The sequence below is a fragment of the Gouania willdenowi genome, chromosome 13, assembly GCF_900634775.1.
Source record: "Gouania willdenowi chromosome 13, fGouWil2.1, whole genome shotgun sequence".
Classification (NCBI taxonomy): domain Eukaryota; kingdom Metazoa; phylum Chordata; class Actinopteri; order Blenniiformes; family Gobiesocidae; genus Gouania; species Gouania willdenowi.
Window position 1 is genome coordinate 30,284,043 of NC_041056.1, and position 17,054 is coordinate 30,301,096.

General features: G+C 40.7%; 1 protein-coding gene across 1 annotated transcript; it reads left to right on the forward strand.

The window, feature by feature from the left end:
* Positions 1-16,693, forward strand: fbxo46 (F-box protein 46). The gene is given in 4 exon segments (XM_028464805.1): positions 1-414; positions 12,387-12,997; positions 13,081-14,148; positions 14,150-16,693. Coding segments are annotated over 3 exon segments (2,301 nt in total). The 5' UTR covers positions 1-414; positions 12,387-12,520; the 3' UTR covers positions 14,906-16,693.
* Positions 16,694-17,054: the final 361 nt, after the last annotated feature.

Consider the following 17,054-nt stretch of genomic DNA (forward strand, 5'->3'; position numbering starts at 1 on the left):
GGCCTTATGCAGCTGCTTGTCAACAAGATGGCCTTCCTCCTCTTGCTCACGTTTTGACACTGATTATTTTGGTATCCCCGAGAACATACCGTAAAAGCTTGTGTCACGTCTAAAAAGATAGTGGGAGAGGGAGTGCAAAGAGTCCTAACAAGGCGTTTAGTCGCGCAGACTGTGTGGAGACAAACTGACAGGCACACAAAGGCTCGATAAGCAGTCAGCTGCAGCCAAGGCTCATAGCTGCGTCGCCGCTGGCTTAATGTCGACGTTAGCCAGCGAGGCTAACTGTAGCTACGTGGACACACATAGTTAACTGGTGTCACCTGCACTGGAGCACTCTGACTCGGTCTGTTCTCGTCACACACAGTGTTAAAGTCGGCTGACTGTCGGTGGAGACGACTGTCTGTGGGCACCAAGGTAAGAAAGCTGTGGAAATTCAAGCTGTTTTTTTTAGCCACTGTTATAATGTTATTTCGCAGGTAAGTTGTGCTAGCCTGTTAGCATGCTCGTTAGCTCGTGATGTTTCGCTTTAATCCATGATATTACTCCGCAATTTAACTTACCAATGCGTTTAAATCACATTAAACACATTTCGCCAGAGGACTTAACTACCGAGTCAATGTATTTTAACACTAAACACAATAGGTCAGATGTACTTAAACCGTAGTGCACTTTTTCTGTTTCTGCGATGTAGTAAATGCTAAATGCTACTCGGATAGCAGGCAGGCAAGCTGGGTTTGAGAAGAGTCGTTTTGATCAAAATAAACGCTGTGTTTTGTTGTTGTTGATTTAGTTTATTATGGGACCCCACTTGTTGGTTGCCATCGAAGCACGTTGGTTGTCATTAAGCACTAAAGCTAGATGTGAGGAGTTGTCATCGGGAAAGGGTAACTAAACTAGTAAACGACGTGACCTGCAGGCCAAAGTATCGCAGTATTCTCACCTAATGTCCGAAACCATTGTGTCTTTAATGCATCTAATGTAAGAACAAACAACCACAAAGTGATTGACGGATCTTGGATATGTAAACATGATACTGCTTTTGTTTCTGAGACATACCAAAGTCCCATTGTTTTGGGATATTTTAACACCTGTATGTGTTGTAACTTTGGAACAATTCAACATAGTTTGATTAGTGGTGTTGCTCAATATAGATTTTTGCACACCTTCCTTAAGGTAATATTGCGGTTATATAATGATTTTTAAATCAATGCTAGTATCAGAGTCCGCAGCTTGTGATTATGTTTAAACAAACAGTTGCTTGCTGTTTGACATAGAACACACACACACAGCCCTGCAGGACAGTCTGACACTTTTTCTGTGGTGTTTAGTCAGACATATAGCTCTCATGTCCCTGTTTATCTGGTAGTTATGCATGCAGCTCTGTTAGGATGTTGACAGTTTGAAGCAAAGCTCGCTTTATGGCTTTACAGACACTTGCTGAGGGAGACCTTGTTGAGATGTTTTCTGAAAATACCATAATTTCCATTTTATTTCAACATCTGGCCCTCACAGTCCAGTATAAAGTAGAGATAAAGGTAGAGGGTAGTTTTAGAGACCAAAGGAAAAGTGAATCGTTTTTAGGTTTACAGCGTAAAGAAAACAACGACTCTCTAGTTCAGAGATTGGACACCTTTATCACACCATCTGCCACAAAATTGTGAGCATCTGATCCGAGGGCCATGTTATGTTAACATTATAGATAAGAGAAAAGATCAAAGCTTTTTGTGTTTTTATTGTCATGTATATATATATTTATTTCATATGTGTATGTTTGTTAATGTTCTGCATGTTTCTGTTTTGTGTATATCTTTTGTCACTGTCTACTCTCATTTTGAGTGTTTTTGATATGGTTTTGTGGTGAGGCATTGTAGTAATCTCTTGTGTGTTTTTTGGTTTGCATTTTGTATATTTTTGTTTTCCTTGATGCAAAATTTTCTTTAGTATTGTGTTTTTGGAGTAATTTTGTGTGTTCATTTTAGGGGCCATGCAATTAGATTCATGGCTGCATGTGTTCCCCAGGCCGCCAGTTTTCCATGTCTGTGTAGTTTATCCACATTACATTTTTAGGACACATTGATTAAAAATTTTTCTCCAAATGATGAGTGGATCAATAATGATAGGTATCACAGAAAGGATGAGCATCTGTTGATGTCTTTTTGTACCTTGGACATTTATTGATTGATTGAAGAGGTTTGAAAAGAAGTTTAAAAAATAAAAATAGAGGAAGTGGTTTTATTAATCTCAGTATATACAAGTGTTGCTACCAAATAATACATTAAAATAATACAGTTAATTCAAAAAAGTGCTTTTGAACTGTGCGTGTATTAACCTTAAAAAACAAGTTTAACCAGATCAAAGGAATCCTTTTTTTTCTATTAGCTAGTGACTTACAGGTACCCTATGACAAACGCATGATTAAACAACATAAAAATGCATCTGGTAAACAACTTTACTTGACTGTATCTTTAGCCAGACTTTTACAAGCTACCAATCCCCGAGTTAGATAATACATTCCTCTCGATGCTTTGAACAGACGTATGATTTTGTTAAGTCCTTGCTATACCTGCTCTGTGTCACTGTGTAGCACAACAAGACTGCTCTGTGGTCTAAATCAGCGGCCACCGAACCGGTACCGGTCTAAGACGATTAGGTGCTAGGCTGCAAAGACAAATGAAGTTGTTGTTTTTCAGTTTTTTTTTTAAAAAAAAAGAAATCAATGGATATATACATTTATTTTTGTGTATATAGGGATGTCCCGATACAACTTTTTCATTTCCATATTGCAGCCTGCATCGGCCGATACCGATATTGATCCGATATTAGCATGAATCATACATAATTTTATTTTATTTATTTTTAATTCTGTATAAAATAAACAATTATTACTTATTTTGCAGTATGAAATGTTAGCAAAGGCTTAATCAAGTGATGTTACTCAAACAGAGAATATTAGTCAGCAACAGTAGGTATGAGAAAAACTGACACATTTATTATTCATCAATGTTAACCTTAAACAAAAAATATCTGCAGTATTCTACAATTTAATAAATAAATAAAAAATAATTATAAGACCCTGAAAAAAATAACCTAAATACATCCAATAAGCCTTGGGGGAATGCTTAAAGTGGCCCACTATATTTCTCCCGTTGGCTAGTGTGTCACCTTACAGCTCGCTGTGACAGACCCCAGTATGCACTACAAGCTGAAGACAAACATCCTCAGCTTGGCACACCTGCTGATCTTTTCGCTTTTCTCCATTAGCAGCATTGTCTCTTAAAACTACCTTATTTTTTGTCAATCTTCCAGTCACGCAGCATCTCCTCCATGGCGTTCGTGATTGCATCAGCAGTGTGTGAACCTCTGATCTCACATGCATGTAACACCGCTCTCTACGATGTAAAGTCAGCGTCTACCCAGTGCATAGTCAGGCTCAATAAGGACAGTGGTCGATGGTCTGAGCTCCCGATGTCGGTGGTAAAGCTAACAACTTTAGCTTTCTCCACATGTGCAGCAATACACTTTTTAACTTATTTAAGCATCTGGCGTATCGTTTTGTCGACAAGGTAGTGGCGGCTAGGAATAATGTAGCGAGGGTCGAGGTGCTCAATTAAGCGTTTAAACCCAACATTACTCACCACCGACAGAGGCTGGTTATCGAGCACAATAATAAACTGGGCTATCTTTTCTGTTATAGCCAGTGCCTTATTGCCATACCGTGGGAGTTTGTCTCACATTGCAAATGCTTCCGCCAGTGATGGTTGAGTGAAGGAGCCAGAGGTTTGTTGTTTTTTTGCCTGGTGGTCTTGCGAAAATCTCATGGTCGTATTAAACTTTGTGGGTTCTGTGCCACCACGGGAAACTTGTGCATGACAAGTGTTGCACTCAGCTGCAACGTCTTTGTTTGAGTTAATGGTAAAATATTCCCACACGGCCGACATCCCTTCTCCTTCTCCCAGTAGCACCGCACACCCGTTGTTGTTATCATGTGGGCTCTGAGCAAGAGTGTGAAGGCATTGCCGCCACCTATTTTGTTGGAGTGTGAACCACAGTCATCTATGGATATAAGTTCTATCCAAATATATATATATATATATGTGTGTATATTATCAGAGCACCAATATCGGTGATTTTAGATGCAGACCGATAAAATCCGATATTTGTTTTCTGGCTGATATCGGACCGATATCAATATCGGATTGGGACATCCTTACTGTATATTGCGATAATTATATTTAGAAAATGTGTCTTTTGACTGCATTTGATTAGACTTGGCACTCAAGCAAGGCCGTGCTATTTATTTACTACGTGGGTGTCATGTGCATACGCCCCATGAGACCCTCAGTCAAACCCTAAGTTCCCCAACCAGCCCCACCCTCATCTTATCATAGGTTTTTAATGGTCTTTATGCTTAGCCAGTAGTATTGAGCTGAACTTTGATCATGTGGAGTGTATTAAGCACACACGGGATTAAAAAAATGTGTTTTAAATGAAGTGTTTATCAAAGGTCTACATTCTGTATAGATAAGTCATTTCTGGCTATTTTTTTTATCAGTTTAATAAAGACTAATTTATTGTGGTGCCCACAGTAACAGTGCCTCTGTGTAACATTGATGCATCTACTCCTGTAGAGTGATAAGACTTAACCACAGTTGTGAAAAGTGTCAGTCACTGGAAGTTATCAGCATACACACGACATTCACCATTTAATGTTGGTCAGAAGGCTTCCATAAATGTTGCATTTCTAGCTTCTCTTCTTTCAGGGTGTCACTGGCGCAGTGTGTGAACAGGATTGGAAGGATTAAGTGGTTGCTGGGAGCTTAAAGCCAAACGCATGCATTTAGTTGTAGAAATTCAAAAAGTTGTTTGTGTAGCTGATGACTTATTTGAAGCAAGTGTTTTACAAACTGTGATTTAATTACATGTTATAATCTGGGTTTAATGGTAAAAAGCTTTGTTTTGGTTTGCTTTTATGCCTGTGTGAATATGATTGTAACTTTAGCTTAACAGGATGATTTAGCCAGAGTTTTTGTTCTGTTAAGGCATTCTATGCTGTAGAAATTCCTTGCATGTATTGTGGTGTAGATATAGTATATAGATGGCAGCTCATTTAATTAAATAGATCACACTTGTAAATCAGGGGTTGTTTGAGGAATGTATCCACTCCCTTTAAAAAAGCTTTAATAAGTTCTTTCTCTGTGTTGTTTGCCTTTTATTATTGTGCACTGGTTCCACCGCCTGAGACAAGCAGCTATGTCGTATCTGCAGATTTTGACTTGAATCTCATTGGAATGGCAAAGCGTTGTATGCAAATACAGAGCAGAGTATGTGACTGTGCCGGGCTGTACGCTTACTTTTTAGCTGCTAGCAAGTTTTAAAAAAAAAAAAAAAAAAAAAAAAAAACAAGGAGCACTCCCAGGTGGTTAATTAACAAGTTTATTTGTGAAATTAATTTGATTAAGTTATACTGTATACAGTATTTAACAGTAATCCAGTGTGATCCAACAGAAACACTGTAAATGAACTGGTGTTGGTGAGACAACTCCAGTGAACTGAGTAAACATTTGAACTAATTTATCACCACGAAACTTGCAGAGTTTAAGACAAAGATTTACATTTTTTCTGAATTTTTTGATAATGTAAATGAAGCAAAGCATTATCGACTGAAATATGCACTAATTATTAAACATTTACAGAACATAAATGTGAGCCTTAGATAAAGGATGAAGCCCCTCTTTCAAACTTCTTGTTTCAGTTGACATCAGTGCAAATGGTATTTACAGTGAGATATTTCTAACCACGCTGACAGCATGAGCATTAGTGTATTTTTCACTGGTTTCCCATCTTCAATGAGCCAAACCCACTCTTTTTTAGAGATGCCTTTCATTTTAGCACAGTATGCATGATTGTGATATAATGCACAGACTTTTTTTTTTTTTACTATTCTTGTAAAGAAGTAATTGGTAAATTTTGATGAAGGGAAACGGTGTGTACAATGTTTATCCTCATTCACTTTACTGAGGTGATCGTTCTTTTGCGGACAGGCTGACTTGAAGCGAGGTGTGCATCTCTGCAGGCAATGTGTCGCTTTTTGTAATGAATCTCAGTCAATATTGTTGTTAGCTGATGCCATTCTCAGGTAAAATTTAGTGAAGACGGGATCATTTACAGGGCTCTACACTAACTTTTCCAGTGGTGGCACTCTTGCGACAAACTTTCTCAGTTGGTCGCATCAGCACAGAATCTGGTCGCACCTTTTTTCCTTTTTTTTGAGCGGGGGTGGGGAGAGTGTACAGCATATCCACGCATGCTAATGAATAATTGACATAACTGGCGTATCTTAGTTGTGTATGAAGTAAAGATTGACAATGACTCGAGATATATTTGCTAAATGTTTTAGTGTCAACACTAACTTTTTCTGCAACAAGCAGTGGCTGAAATAACAGGTCATTTATTTTATATAATAATAATTACAAGTATTCTGTTTTTTTATTTTGCAGAAAGGCTGTACTTGAATTAACTTAACAGTAGCATAACCAACTTAGTATCTGCATTTCTTCACCCCATGGAATTAAATTCAGAGGGCCCAGCTCTTATAGTGGGGTCTCCTAACCCTCTTCCCCTGGTTAAGAGTCTGCAATCTTTACTCTACAAGGAGCCATTTAACCTCACCTCACCTGGATTAAAGTCCTCCTGGAGCCAAAAAAATACCTTTTCAATGAAGACAATACAGTGCATTAAATTCTATACAGTTAAAATTATATAGAATAATGTTTGATTTAATTTGATGTGATTTATATTGATCATGTAAATGGAAACTTAAAAATAGTTTAAAATAGAATAAACTGACATCAAGAAATAAAACAGTATCTTGCATCTTCAAATTCTTACACATCTCAGTTTACATGAACGCAATGTTATATAAAGATTTTTTTAGTTAATGTATTTGAAAGGCTACAAAAAGTAACTCGAATTAGACAAGGCATGATTATGTGGTCAACACATGCTACTTGCTAATTTCTTGCCACACATACAACATGCATATTTAACCGTCACATTGGTGATTAAATTAATCTGTTACCACACAATTAAAATCTCTATTTTCTTCCAGAATAGGGTTTTTGTTGGTTAATTTTCACTCGCACACACTGAAAAATACTTGCATATGCGACCATTTTTGTCGCAGTCTCGAGTCCTGATTTACCAGGAAATTTAGTTCTTTAGTTGTTGAATTGAGGGTGAAAGTATAGTTGCACGATACCACACGGTGCCAAATTGTAACAGGTCCTACTATACTATAAATTTTACACGACGGTACTGCCGTGGATTAAGATACTACCAGTGCCAGTTTCCGCTACATAGCAGCTGCCTCTACTCTCCTCCCGGCTTCTCACTGCACAGTCTAAGTTCACTGCACTCTATTCACTTGAAAACATACCATACCAACATGGCAACCGAACTCCACAGCTGCTGAATGATTGGCTGTTTGCCTGTTACTGGTGATGTCCGGAGATATGATAGGCTGTGACCGCATGCTGGGTCCGCCTGTCTGTAGCTGATTGGCTGTTTGTGTGTTTCTACACCGGCATGAAGGAACTGAAGACAGCTCTGCTTTGATAGAAACTCGCTTCTAAACAAACAAGCGCCTGGATGCGTGCACGGCTTACAGTCACAAATACGAGACAACACATGGCGAGTCTGCTGCGGCGTCGTCGTCAGTGGCATCACTAATTTTGCTTAAAAACCAAACTTCAAAAGTCCAATTTGGAAGTATTTTGGCTTTAAACGAGGCAGAGACGGTAAAACAATAGGCGATCCACTGTGCAGGCGCTGTCACCAGCTATAGGAGCCAAAGGAGGAAACACTTTTTTGTTTTTTTCCCGCACGGACTCAGAGCGTTCTTTTTTTTTTTAATTTTTTTTATTTACAGAGATATTTACAATGTACAAACAATATTTACAAATTATATACATACAAAGGAGGGATTATATCCAATCTCATAAAACACCAGTGACGTCACCCAGAAAATGCATACTAATATAGATTCCTCAATAAATCAGTTCCTGTTTATTGTATTTTATCCTCTGTGGTTTATTATGTTGGAGAAGAAGCATTATCGTCAAATAGTTTTTGTTTTTTTTAAGACAGTAAATTTGTTATCGTAAGGTGATTATTTATATTAGTTAAACAAATTGATGTGCAAAGGAAACTGGTTATTTTTGTCATTTCTACCATGTGATTTCCTAACTTCATTTATTAATTTTTTATTGCTTATATGCTTTTGTTCATGTACTCTTATCATGCACCAAACACCACTAAGTAATTAATAAGTATTTCTAACTTGGACAAATACATTGCAGATCATAAAAATAATAATGATTTAAAAAAAAAAAAAAAAAAAAAAAAAAAAAAAAGGCTTCAGTATCGCGATATTACCCGGATCCTTGATTCTTTGTCTGGTATAGTATCGTTGTTACTCATTTTGGTATTGTGACAACTCTAGGTGAAAATACACTAAGAACTACAACCCCAATGAAGCATTGCCCTAACAATGGATGGGTCATTGTATAGGACTATATGCAGCAATATTAGTGAACTCCTTCACATGTGCTGGTAGATACATGGGGCCCTATATTTCCACATTAAAGGAATGGCGGACGGAATCGACCAATGAAAATGGAATCCACTGTTTGAACGTGGAAATTGAAAGAATGGGGATGAAATTGCGTCATTGTGAGGCAAAGGACGTTTGTTATGAGGAAATTTTTCTGGGGACCGCTCATTCGACACACTGCCCACCCCCCTCCTGTTCTGGCCGTTTCAACATGTTGAAGCGTCTACCCTGAACACAATCTAAACTGCCAAAGAACTACGCAACTCATCACTCCCTCCAAAATACAAAGCAGACCAGTTCCTGCTTAACTTTACTGTGTCTGTGAGGCTCTGCCCTTTTCTCGTGAAGTGCTTGGTCACTCCCTGATAATGTGAGCACCTTCACCTGCTCAGAGTGTTTGAACCACATCTCATCAGTGCTATAGAAGATCCTTGGGAAAAGTTGTCATTTGTTGTAGACAAGATCATTGATGCCAGGGATTGGAAGGCTGAAATATCATAGGTTAATCATAACTTGATAATTTCTGATACTGTAAACTATTATGGCCCTTAGTGGTGAAATAACAGATGCATCCTTGTGTCCATTTGTTTTTGTCTAATCATTACAGTCTGGAATTATGTCATCAGGATCATTTAAATTAGGTTAATTTAAGTTAAGTTGATCAAAACTTAATCAATAAACCTGCTTAGATTGAGTAAACCATTGATCCCTGAGGGGAATTAATGCTGTTCTCCTACATTTGATATACTTATGACATATGATTCTGATTAATTAAAAAATAGTCCATGTCACTACAACTTAATTGTCTTACGCATTGTTTTAAATTACATTTTTATTTTTGACATACATTTTTAAATTTTTTATTGTCATTTAAATTCTAATTTCATTTAAATTAAATGTTTTTTAGACACATAACGTATTACTTTCTTATATTGTTTTTTGAGATGATGGCTTTGTATTGGCCAACTATTTGTTTAACAGTTTGTGTAATAACATAATTTAGTGTCAAAGATAGACTGCAAGGTGCGGTGTGTCAGTATTACATTTTCATTTGCTACTCTTTTATCCAAGGTTAGGGTTGAGTGACTTGCTCAAGTCATCCCACAGTGATGGCCCAGATTGAATTTGAACTGATGACCCTCAGCTCACCATGGTGACCTACAAGCTCACTACCTTAAACATTAGATTTTCCTCCTCCATTTACCGACGTTAGTGTAATTATTTTTACTCTCGTCCAAGCTGTATCACTGTGATTGTGATTATAGAAGCAGTTTCGTTGGTTTACTACAGTGTGGACAGTTTTACTTAAACACATTTCCCTGCTGCTCCTATTGTCTGAATATATGGATTTCTCATGCAGTTTGTCGGATAAACAATAGGCGAATGATTTTAACATGGGTGCTAAACAGGAGTCATCATGTCAAAAAAGTGCCCACTCTGTTTACAAAAATGAACAAATGTTTACTAAATTCCTAGTCTACAAATTGCACCTGTGTCAACTCAGTTTTTGTTCATAAACTGTGTATCTAAAAATACTCAATTATATTTTACAATTTGCATTGATTGTAATAGATACAAATTTAATAGACTATTGGAAAATCAACGTAATATTGGGAATCTGGTATCTTGTTGGATAATTAATATTTGAGCCCTTGCAATGACAGCACGAGAGAAATAAATCTCTCCTCACATGGATGCATATTATAGTCTTAATGCAGTTTTGTCAATCTGACATGAACAGTTTTCTTAAGGTTTTCGTCTAGAATAGAATTAAAATTGTGAACAGTTTTAGATGTACCAATTTCCACCGAATATGGAAAATTTGCCATTGTCATTAAACTTATGTTGGGCTGTCACTTTATTGGCCACAGTCGCTTGACTGTAAATGAGAGTGTAGGTGTAGTTGTCTGTGTATTACCATCATCATAGGATCAGTGTTCTGTCCTCCACCCAGAGTAAGCCCTGTGACCCTGAATATATGATGTGGAACATATTGATGGCTCCTCAACTAAAGTGTCTGTGACATGATGAGATTAACTACCTCATCATTTCCTGATTTATTTTTCTTCCCTTAAAAAAAGTTGGTTTTTCTCAGACTTTCCAAATATATAAAATCAGTCAATTGGTCATTTAAACTTCTCTTTAGGGTTCAATTAGTGGAACACAATGCTTTCTCACTACTTGCTACTCACTGTATAAGTATGTTGGTGTTTAGTCTTGAGAGCTTGCCTGGCTGCTGAAGCCATTCTGAGAAGCTTTGGCAAGTAGTGAGTATGGGGGGGGACAAGCAAGCATTCTCAATATGACACCCTTCTGATTCTCTTTCTGTCTGTCTTTACCTCGAGGCTGGTGCTGTGGTGCCTCCAGATGAAGTAAACCCTCTTAAAAATGCATAATGTTCAGAGGAAGGAGAGTCCATTTGGCATATTTGTGTTTCATCATTCATCCCATATTCAGGCTAGCTGCAGACCCTAAACCTGAAATGAATCCTACTAATTTGATTTAGAGCCTTCAAAGTGGGAGACATGATCTTGGTACAGTACAGAAAATGTAAGTGCTGATTAAATTAGACCAAAGTATGAGGCCAGCCTGTTGATGCATTTCAGTAGTAGTCTAAAGGTGGTACTGTACTGTTCGGCTGGTGCACAATTCCATAACTGTCTGAATATCGCAAAGCAACACGTTTAACACGGTTTTAACTAGTGATCAACCGATTCATCGGCCGGCCAATGTAATCACCCGATTTTTGCGTGTTTTACGTGTATCGGCATCGGCCGATGCACGCTGATGCGTTCGCCGATCCACTTTATAAACAGAGCGGCTGCTACAGGCTGCTCCGTGTGCTGTAGACAAAGTGCAGAGCCCCTCCCCCCACTAGCAGAGTGTGGAGCAAGCTCTTCAATCCCAAACAGATTTTAAACTCTCAAAGCATTTTTTAACTGTTTAACTCAGCATTTGTTGTTTCGTGGGTCCACGTGTTGTGTGGCAGCTGTAGGTAATGCGCTGCTGGCCAGAGGTTTGGCGTGTGTGCTTCTTTTCTTCTCTCTCTGCTTCTCACTCAGCGTTGCTGACTATGAGAAGCAGTTTATTACTTGTTTGAATATTTATTCCAGTTCATGTTGATGCAACAGAAACTTGAACAGTTTGTTAACCTGATGTCGGATGCGCATTAAGCAATTGCATCCGACAACACGTTATTTTCCTCTGTTAATTTTGCTTCTGGGGTTGTGTTGGAGTGGACTATTATTCATGGTTTTTTTTTGTGTTTAATACTATAATGATATATTTATACTCAATAATCCTGTTAATAAAATATATCTTCAGTCAGGCCAACTTATTTGTCAAAGCTATTTTCATGAGATGTCTCACTATTTTTTTTACTTGTTCTTCTTCTACATCCCCTGTTTTTGTTATTTATACCTCACCTTCGTTAATTTCAGTAAATGTTCCTTTTTTTAATTGAGACTTGTACCATTTGTTATTGTCCTTGTGTAATTTTTGTGATGTAAATTGAGGGAGCAAAATTAGTATCGGCTCCAAATATCGGCTCAAGACAATCGGCAGTCAGTATCGGTCATCGGCTTAGGCTGATGGGGAAAAAAACGGTATCGGCATCTGCCCTAAAAAACCCATATCGGTCCATTCCTAGTTTTAACTGAGCATTGATTATTTGTATAAATAAGCCACTAATGAACAGTGTTACTGATAATCAATTGATCTCTGATTTGTTTCTCCTTTCATATTTATCATTTTCTTCTTTCCTGTCTCTTGACAGGTTGTATCAACATTGCCACTGAGTTTGCGCATAGTGTCTCTCAGGTTGGCACCAGGACAGGGAGCCAACAATGAGGGCCCTTGCTGTTTGCTGGCCAGCATAAATGCTGATACATCTCAGTGGTCCACATCCTGATGGACCGAGACACATTCTCTCACATCCGGCTGTGGTGCCCACGGCCTTTTGGCACCTACTCCCAGAACAAAGCCAGGACCCCAGGCTTAAGTTCCAATAGTGGAGGCAGCGGCGGGGCAGTGGCGCCTTCTCTTTGTAAGGCCCAACCATCTCCATGTGCTAGAAGAGCAGCAGAGGGAAGTAAAAATGGGATGATAGTTGGTGTTCAAGAAGAGAATGGAGAGGTGGCTGATGTGGAATTGGAGAACACTCCACCTGAACCTGATCTCAACTCAAGTTCCCCTACACCGAGCCAGGCCCCTCAACCACCATCAGCTCCGCTCTCACCGCCATCGTCTGGGTCCCAGGTTGAAGATGGTCGTGTGCTGTTGGACACCTGGTATGTCATCAAGCCAGGTAACACCAAGGAGAAAATTGCCTTTTTTGTTGCTCATCAGTTCAGCGGAGCAGGTCAGCCAAGACCAAGCGCCATGAAGGTAAGCAACATAAATAGTCATCATGGTTTTAACGATATTTCCATTGGAATGATGAATTAAACATGAACATTTTCCTTCTCTAGGTAAAAGGTAATTGGGCAACTGATTGCAGTAAAGCCAAAAGACGAAGACGATGCTCCTCTTATGAACCACCTACACGTTCTCAAGCCTCAGAGTCCCACCTAAGCCATGACTCCCTTCATGCACCTGCAAGCGTTGAGGAGACGCACTTAGGAGAGGTGAATGAAACAGACCTGCTCTCTGTAGCAGAGATGGTTGCCTTGGTCGAGCAAAGGACTGCAATGGCCCTTCAAGGGATTGTGGCTGTTCAGGGAACCCACCACCACCAGCCCCCCACGACCACTCAGAGTCAAAGCCTTACCCCTCACCAGCACACTGTATTGCGAAGTACAGTGTCAGATCCTACTTCAATTGTGTTTATGCCAGAAAGTTCAAATAATCAGCCTCCAAAGGAGGCCCCAGAGGTATCCCCCATACATATGGACCAGGAGTTGGAGGAGCAGCATGAGTCCTGTAAGGTAGCTCAGGCAATTGCACACTTTGAGTCCCAGAACTTAGAGAATCGGCTCCATCTGAGTTCTCGTTCTGGAATTGACTCCTCAAGCCAAGACAGAGAAAAGGAGCGAACAAGAGCAGGCGAGTCTGACACCATTAACCCTCCTTCAACTCCCAGCCACAGTCATGGTGAGGTTAGAATAGCTTTCAGAGTGTCAAATCTGGACCCACGGTCCCCACTGGAGCCAGCTGGTAGATCCCGGTGTATGTTTATGAGTTGTGGAGGTGGGGGCAGTCAGGCAGCTGCCCGGGCCAAAGAGAAAATCACCTGTGACCTCTATCAGCTCGTTAGTCCCTCATCCAGAGACCCCAGTAGTTTGTTGCTTGCTGCCACCACAGCTACCCCCAAAGCAGATGGAGACTTGCACCACACAGATAGGCAGACATGCGGCAGCCCGGACCCATCGCAGGATTTCTCTCCTGTGGAGACAAAACCTGTAGGTGTTGGGAGGGAGCGAGTGACTGGTTTCCATGTGGAGGTGGTGGTTACTGGGGCTGTGGATCAATGTGTGTTTTATGGAAAGGACAGTACAGAGAATGTGCAGGAAGAGACTGTGTGTTTTGCGTTGCCCAGTGGGGGGGGGGAATGGTGGGAATGTAGGAAGCTCCACCGACCCCTTATCTGATGATCCCCCTCCTGGACAGCTTTTTTTCCTTCAGCCCCCCCGCGGCCCAGAGGAAGATCCAAAGGTAACTGGCACTGCTAGTGGGTCAGGAATATGCTCTCTGGACTGTGCCAACAACAACAGTCCTACGACCGGGGTGGCAGTATCTTCAGGGGAGCGCGCGACTCGGCCCGACTCTCCAAACGTTGGGGATGATTGCTCTGATCCTTCATTTTGTCGTCTCTACCGCCACGTGTCTCATGACTTCTTGGAAATTCGTTTTCAAATCCAGCGGCTCCTTGAACCCCGACAGTACATGCTCCTGCTCCCAGACCATATCATGGTCAACATATTTAGCTACTTGCCTACGCGATCCCTTGCAGCTCTCAAGTGCACCTGTCACAACTTCAAGTCCCTAATTGAAACGTACAGTGTGCGGGCAGTAGATTCACGCTGGAACCAGGATCCTCTCTACAGGGACGACCCCTGTAAGCAGTGCAAGCGACAGTACGAGCGTGGGGACGTGTCTCTGTGCCGCTGGCACCCCAAACCTTACCACCATGACCTGCCTTACGGACGCTCTTACTGGATGTGTTGCCGGCGTACAGACAAGGACACGCCAGGCTGCCGTGTTGGACTCCATGACAACAACTGGGTGCAACAGCCTGCTGATGGTTCCCAGCCAATCCGCACCAAGAGAGAGGATAGGAGGGCGGAGGCCAGGTAGAAAGGAATGAATCCCACACTATCATCTCATTCTATGCTCCTCCTCCTTTGACCCTGTCACCTCTGGGCAGAGAGGAGGTACGGGAGGTATAAGCACTCCAGGACACTTTTGTTTTCCATTTGTTCAAGCACTCCTTCCTCATCCTCGCTCTGAGCAGAGGGAGGGTGGGAGGTAAATAGGAAGAGAGGTGTGTCTCTCTCCTTGCCTTGTTTTTTCAAGCCCGTCAGAATATCCTCTCTCCATGTCTTCGCTCCAGAGTGGCTGCTTGTAAAGGTTTGCACACCAGGGTTGGGGTCCTCTCCTGCTGCTGTCATTATGCCCCTTCTTCTGCCTCATAATCATTCTGGTGTCTCTGTAACTCTGTATTCAGTTGTTCAGTAATCCATGTGAAACGTTTGCAGTGTGTTTGATTGAGATTAGCATTCATTAAGTGACACATAGAAATGTAATACCCTAGAGCCTGCTTACTCTTCCAGATACTTGCTCTGTTTGTGTCACACACACCTCCATGTTAGCTGTACAATGGTGCTTCAAGGAATGAGCTGATGTAAAATCCTGTCAGTGGTGGAATGTTGCTGCATTACTCTAGAAATGTGATTGTATAAAGCAAACTTGATTTCTCCTGTCCTGCACCATACGTCTATTTTCTCTGAATGTGCTGTATTGTTCTATGTCCTCCAGTCCCCTGATAATGCTGCTGAAGTCATTGCCTGTGTCACTCATGTAAATTCCTCATGGCCATAGCTTTGGTTCACTTCACACAGTCTCTGTATACTAGTTTGTCTCGGAACAGAGGCAGAAGTCTTGATAATGTTTCAGAGTGGACCCTAACCTTGCTTACAGCCATAAAACAAACGGAGCAGCTGAATACTTTCTGGTTTACAGAAACAGATGGGAGATTAGGGGGATTGAATGGATTCAAAAGAGAAACTTGATGTCACTTTGGAAAAGCCTGATGTCACTTTGTATGGTTTGATTGACCTGCTTGTTTGCCATTCACATTTTTTGCTGTTTGTTTTATTGGGGTGAGTGTGTCCACGAATGTTTAATGATGTATTTACTTTTATTTGAGGACTGTGTTCTCCTTGTATTAGTCTGGCAAACTCTTCACATTATTATGTATTCTTTTTAAAATCCTCCATTTGCTTTTTAAACCCTGAGGCTTCGTTATTTTCCTTTACATTCACCATCTTTCAGTTCAGCTGATTTTTAATCCAACCAAAGCCATCAGTTCATGCTTCAAAGCAGGTGAAAGAAAGGTACTGCCATAGTTCTGCAGAAAACTATACACCAGCTTCTAGCCTTAATCCCCCCGCCCCCCCCACCCCCCCCCCCCCCCCCCCCCCCCCCCCCCCCCCCCCCCCCCCCCCCCCCCCCCCCCCCCCCACCCCCCCCCCGCGGAGACTGAGGTGTCAGATACCACACAGATGATCAAGAGTATTGGGAGTTGCACTGAACCCTGTAAGCGGTAAGATATCAGATGTTCTACAGATTTCATCCTGCTTAACTAGATGATCCCAAAACACTTGGGCATGGGAGGATAAGATGAGCTGTGCCTGGTGATGGTTCTGACACCGCGTTCTTTTTACAAAAAAAAAAAATTAAATTCCCTCTGCAAGCTGACAGACTGCACACTGAAGAACTGATGTGATGAATGAGGCTGAAATTCTGCATGGAGACAAAAAGATGGTTGGGTAGTTATGGGAGATCTCTGTAGGTTTTTGATCTGTATAATGCTAATGGGAAATATCTGCTTAAATAAAACAGAAATGATAATTAAAAACTGGACATCTGAATCTCTGTCTGGTCTTTTTGGTGTCTTACAAATAGTGTGGATGATTACCAGCAAAGGAGACGACTTAGAATAGTTCCTAAATGTACTATTATATTACCTCCTGAGACAAATGTAATGAAGATTGTTAGTGATCCGTGCGTTAATCAATTTAATCAACAAATGAATCCTAAGGAAGCAATTAGTACATCTCAAATGTAATCAAGGTTGAATTCTAGGCTTTTTTCTTCATGGATGAAGCAGTCATGTCTCCTCTGCTGCATGACCAAAGCTGTCAGCATTTGAAGAGCTATGGGTAGGTAGCCTATACCATCCAATCCAATGGATTGTTGGCTGCATCTCAAACCACTAAAGTTA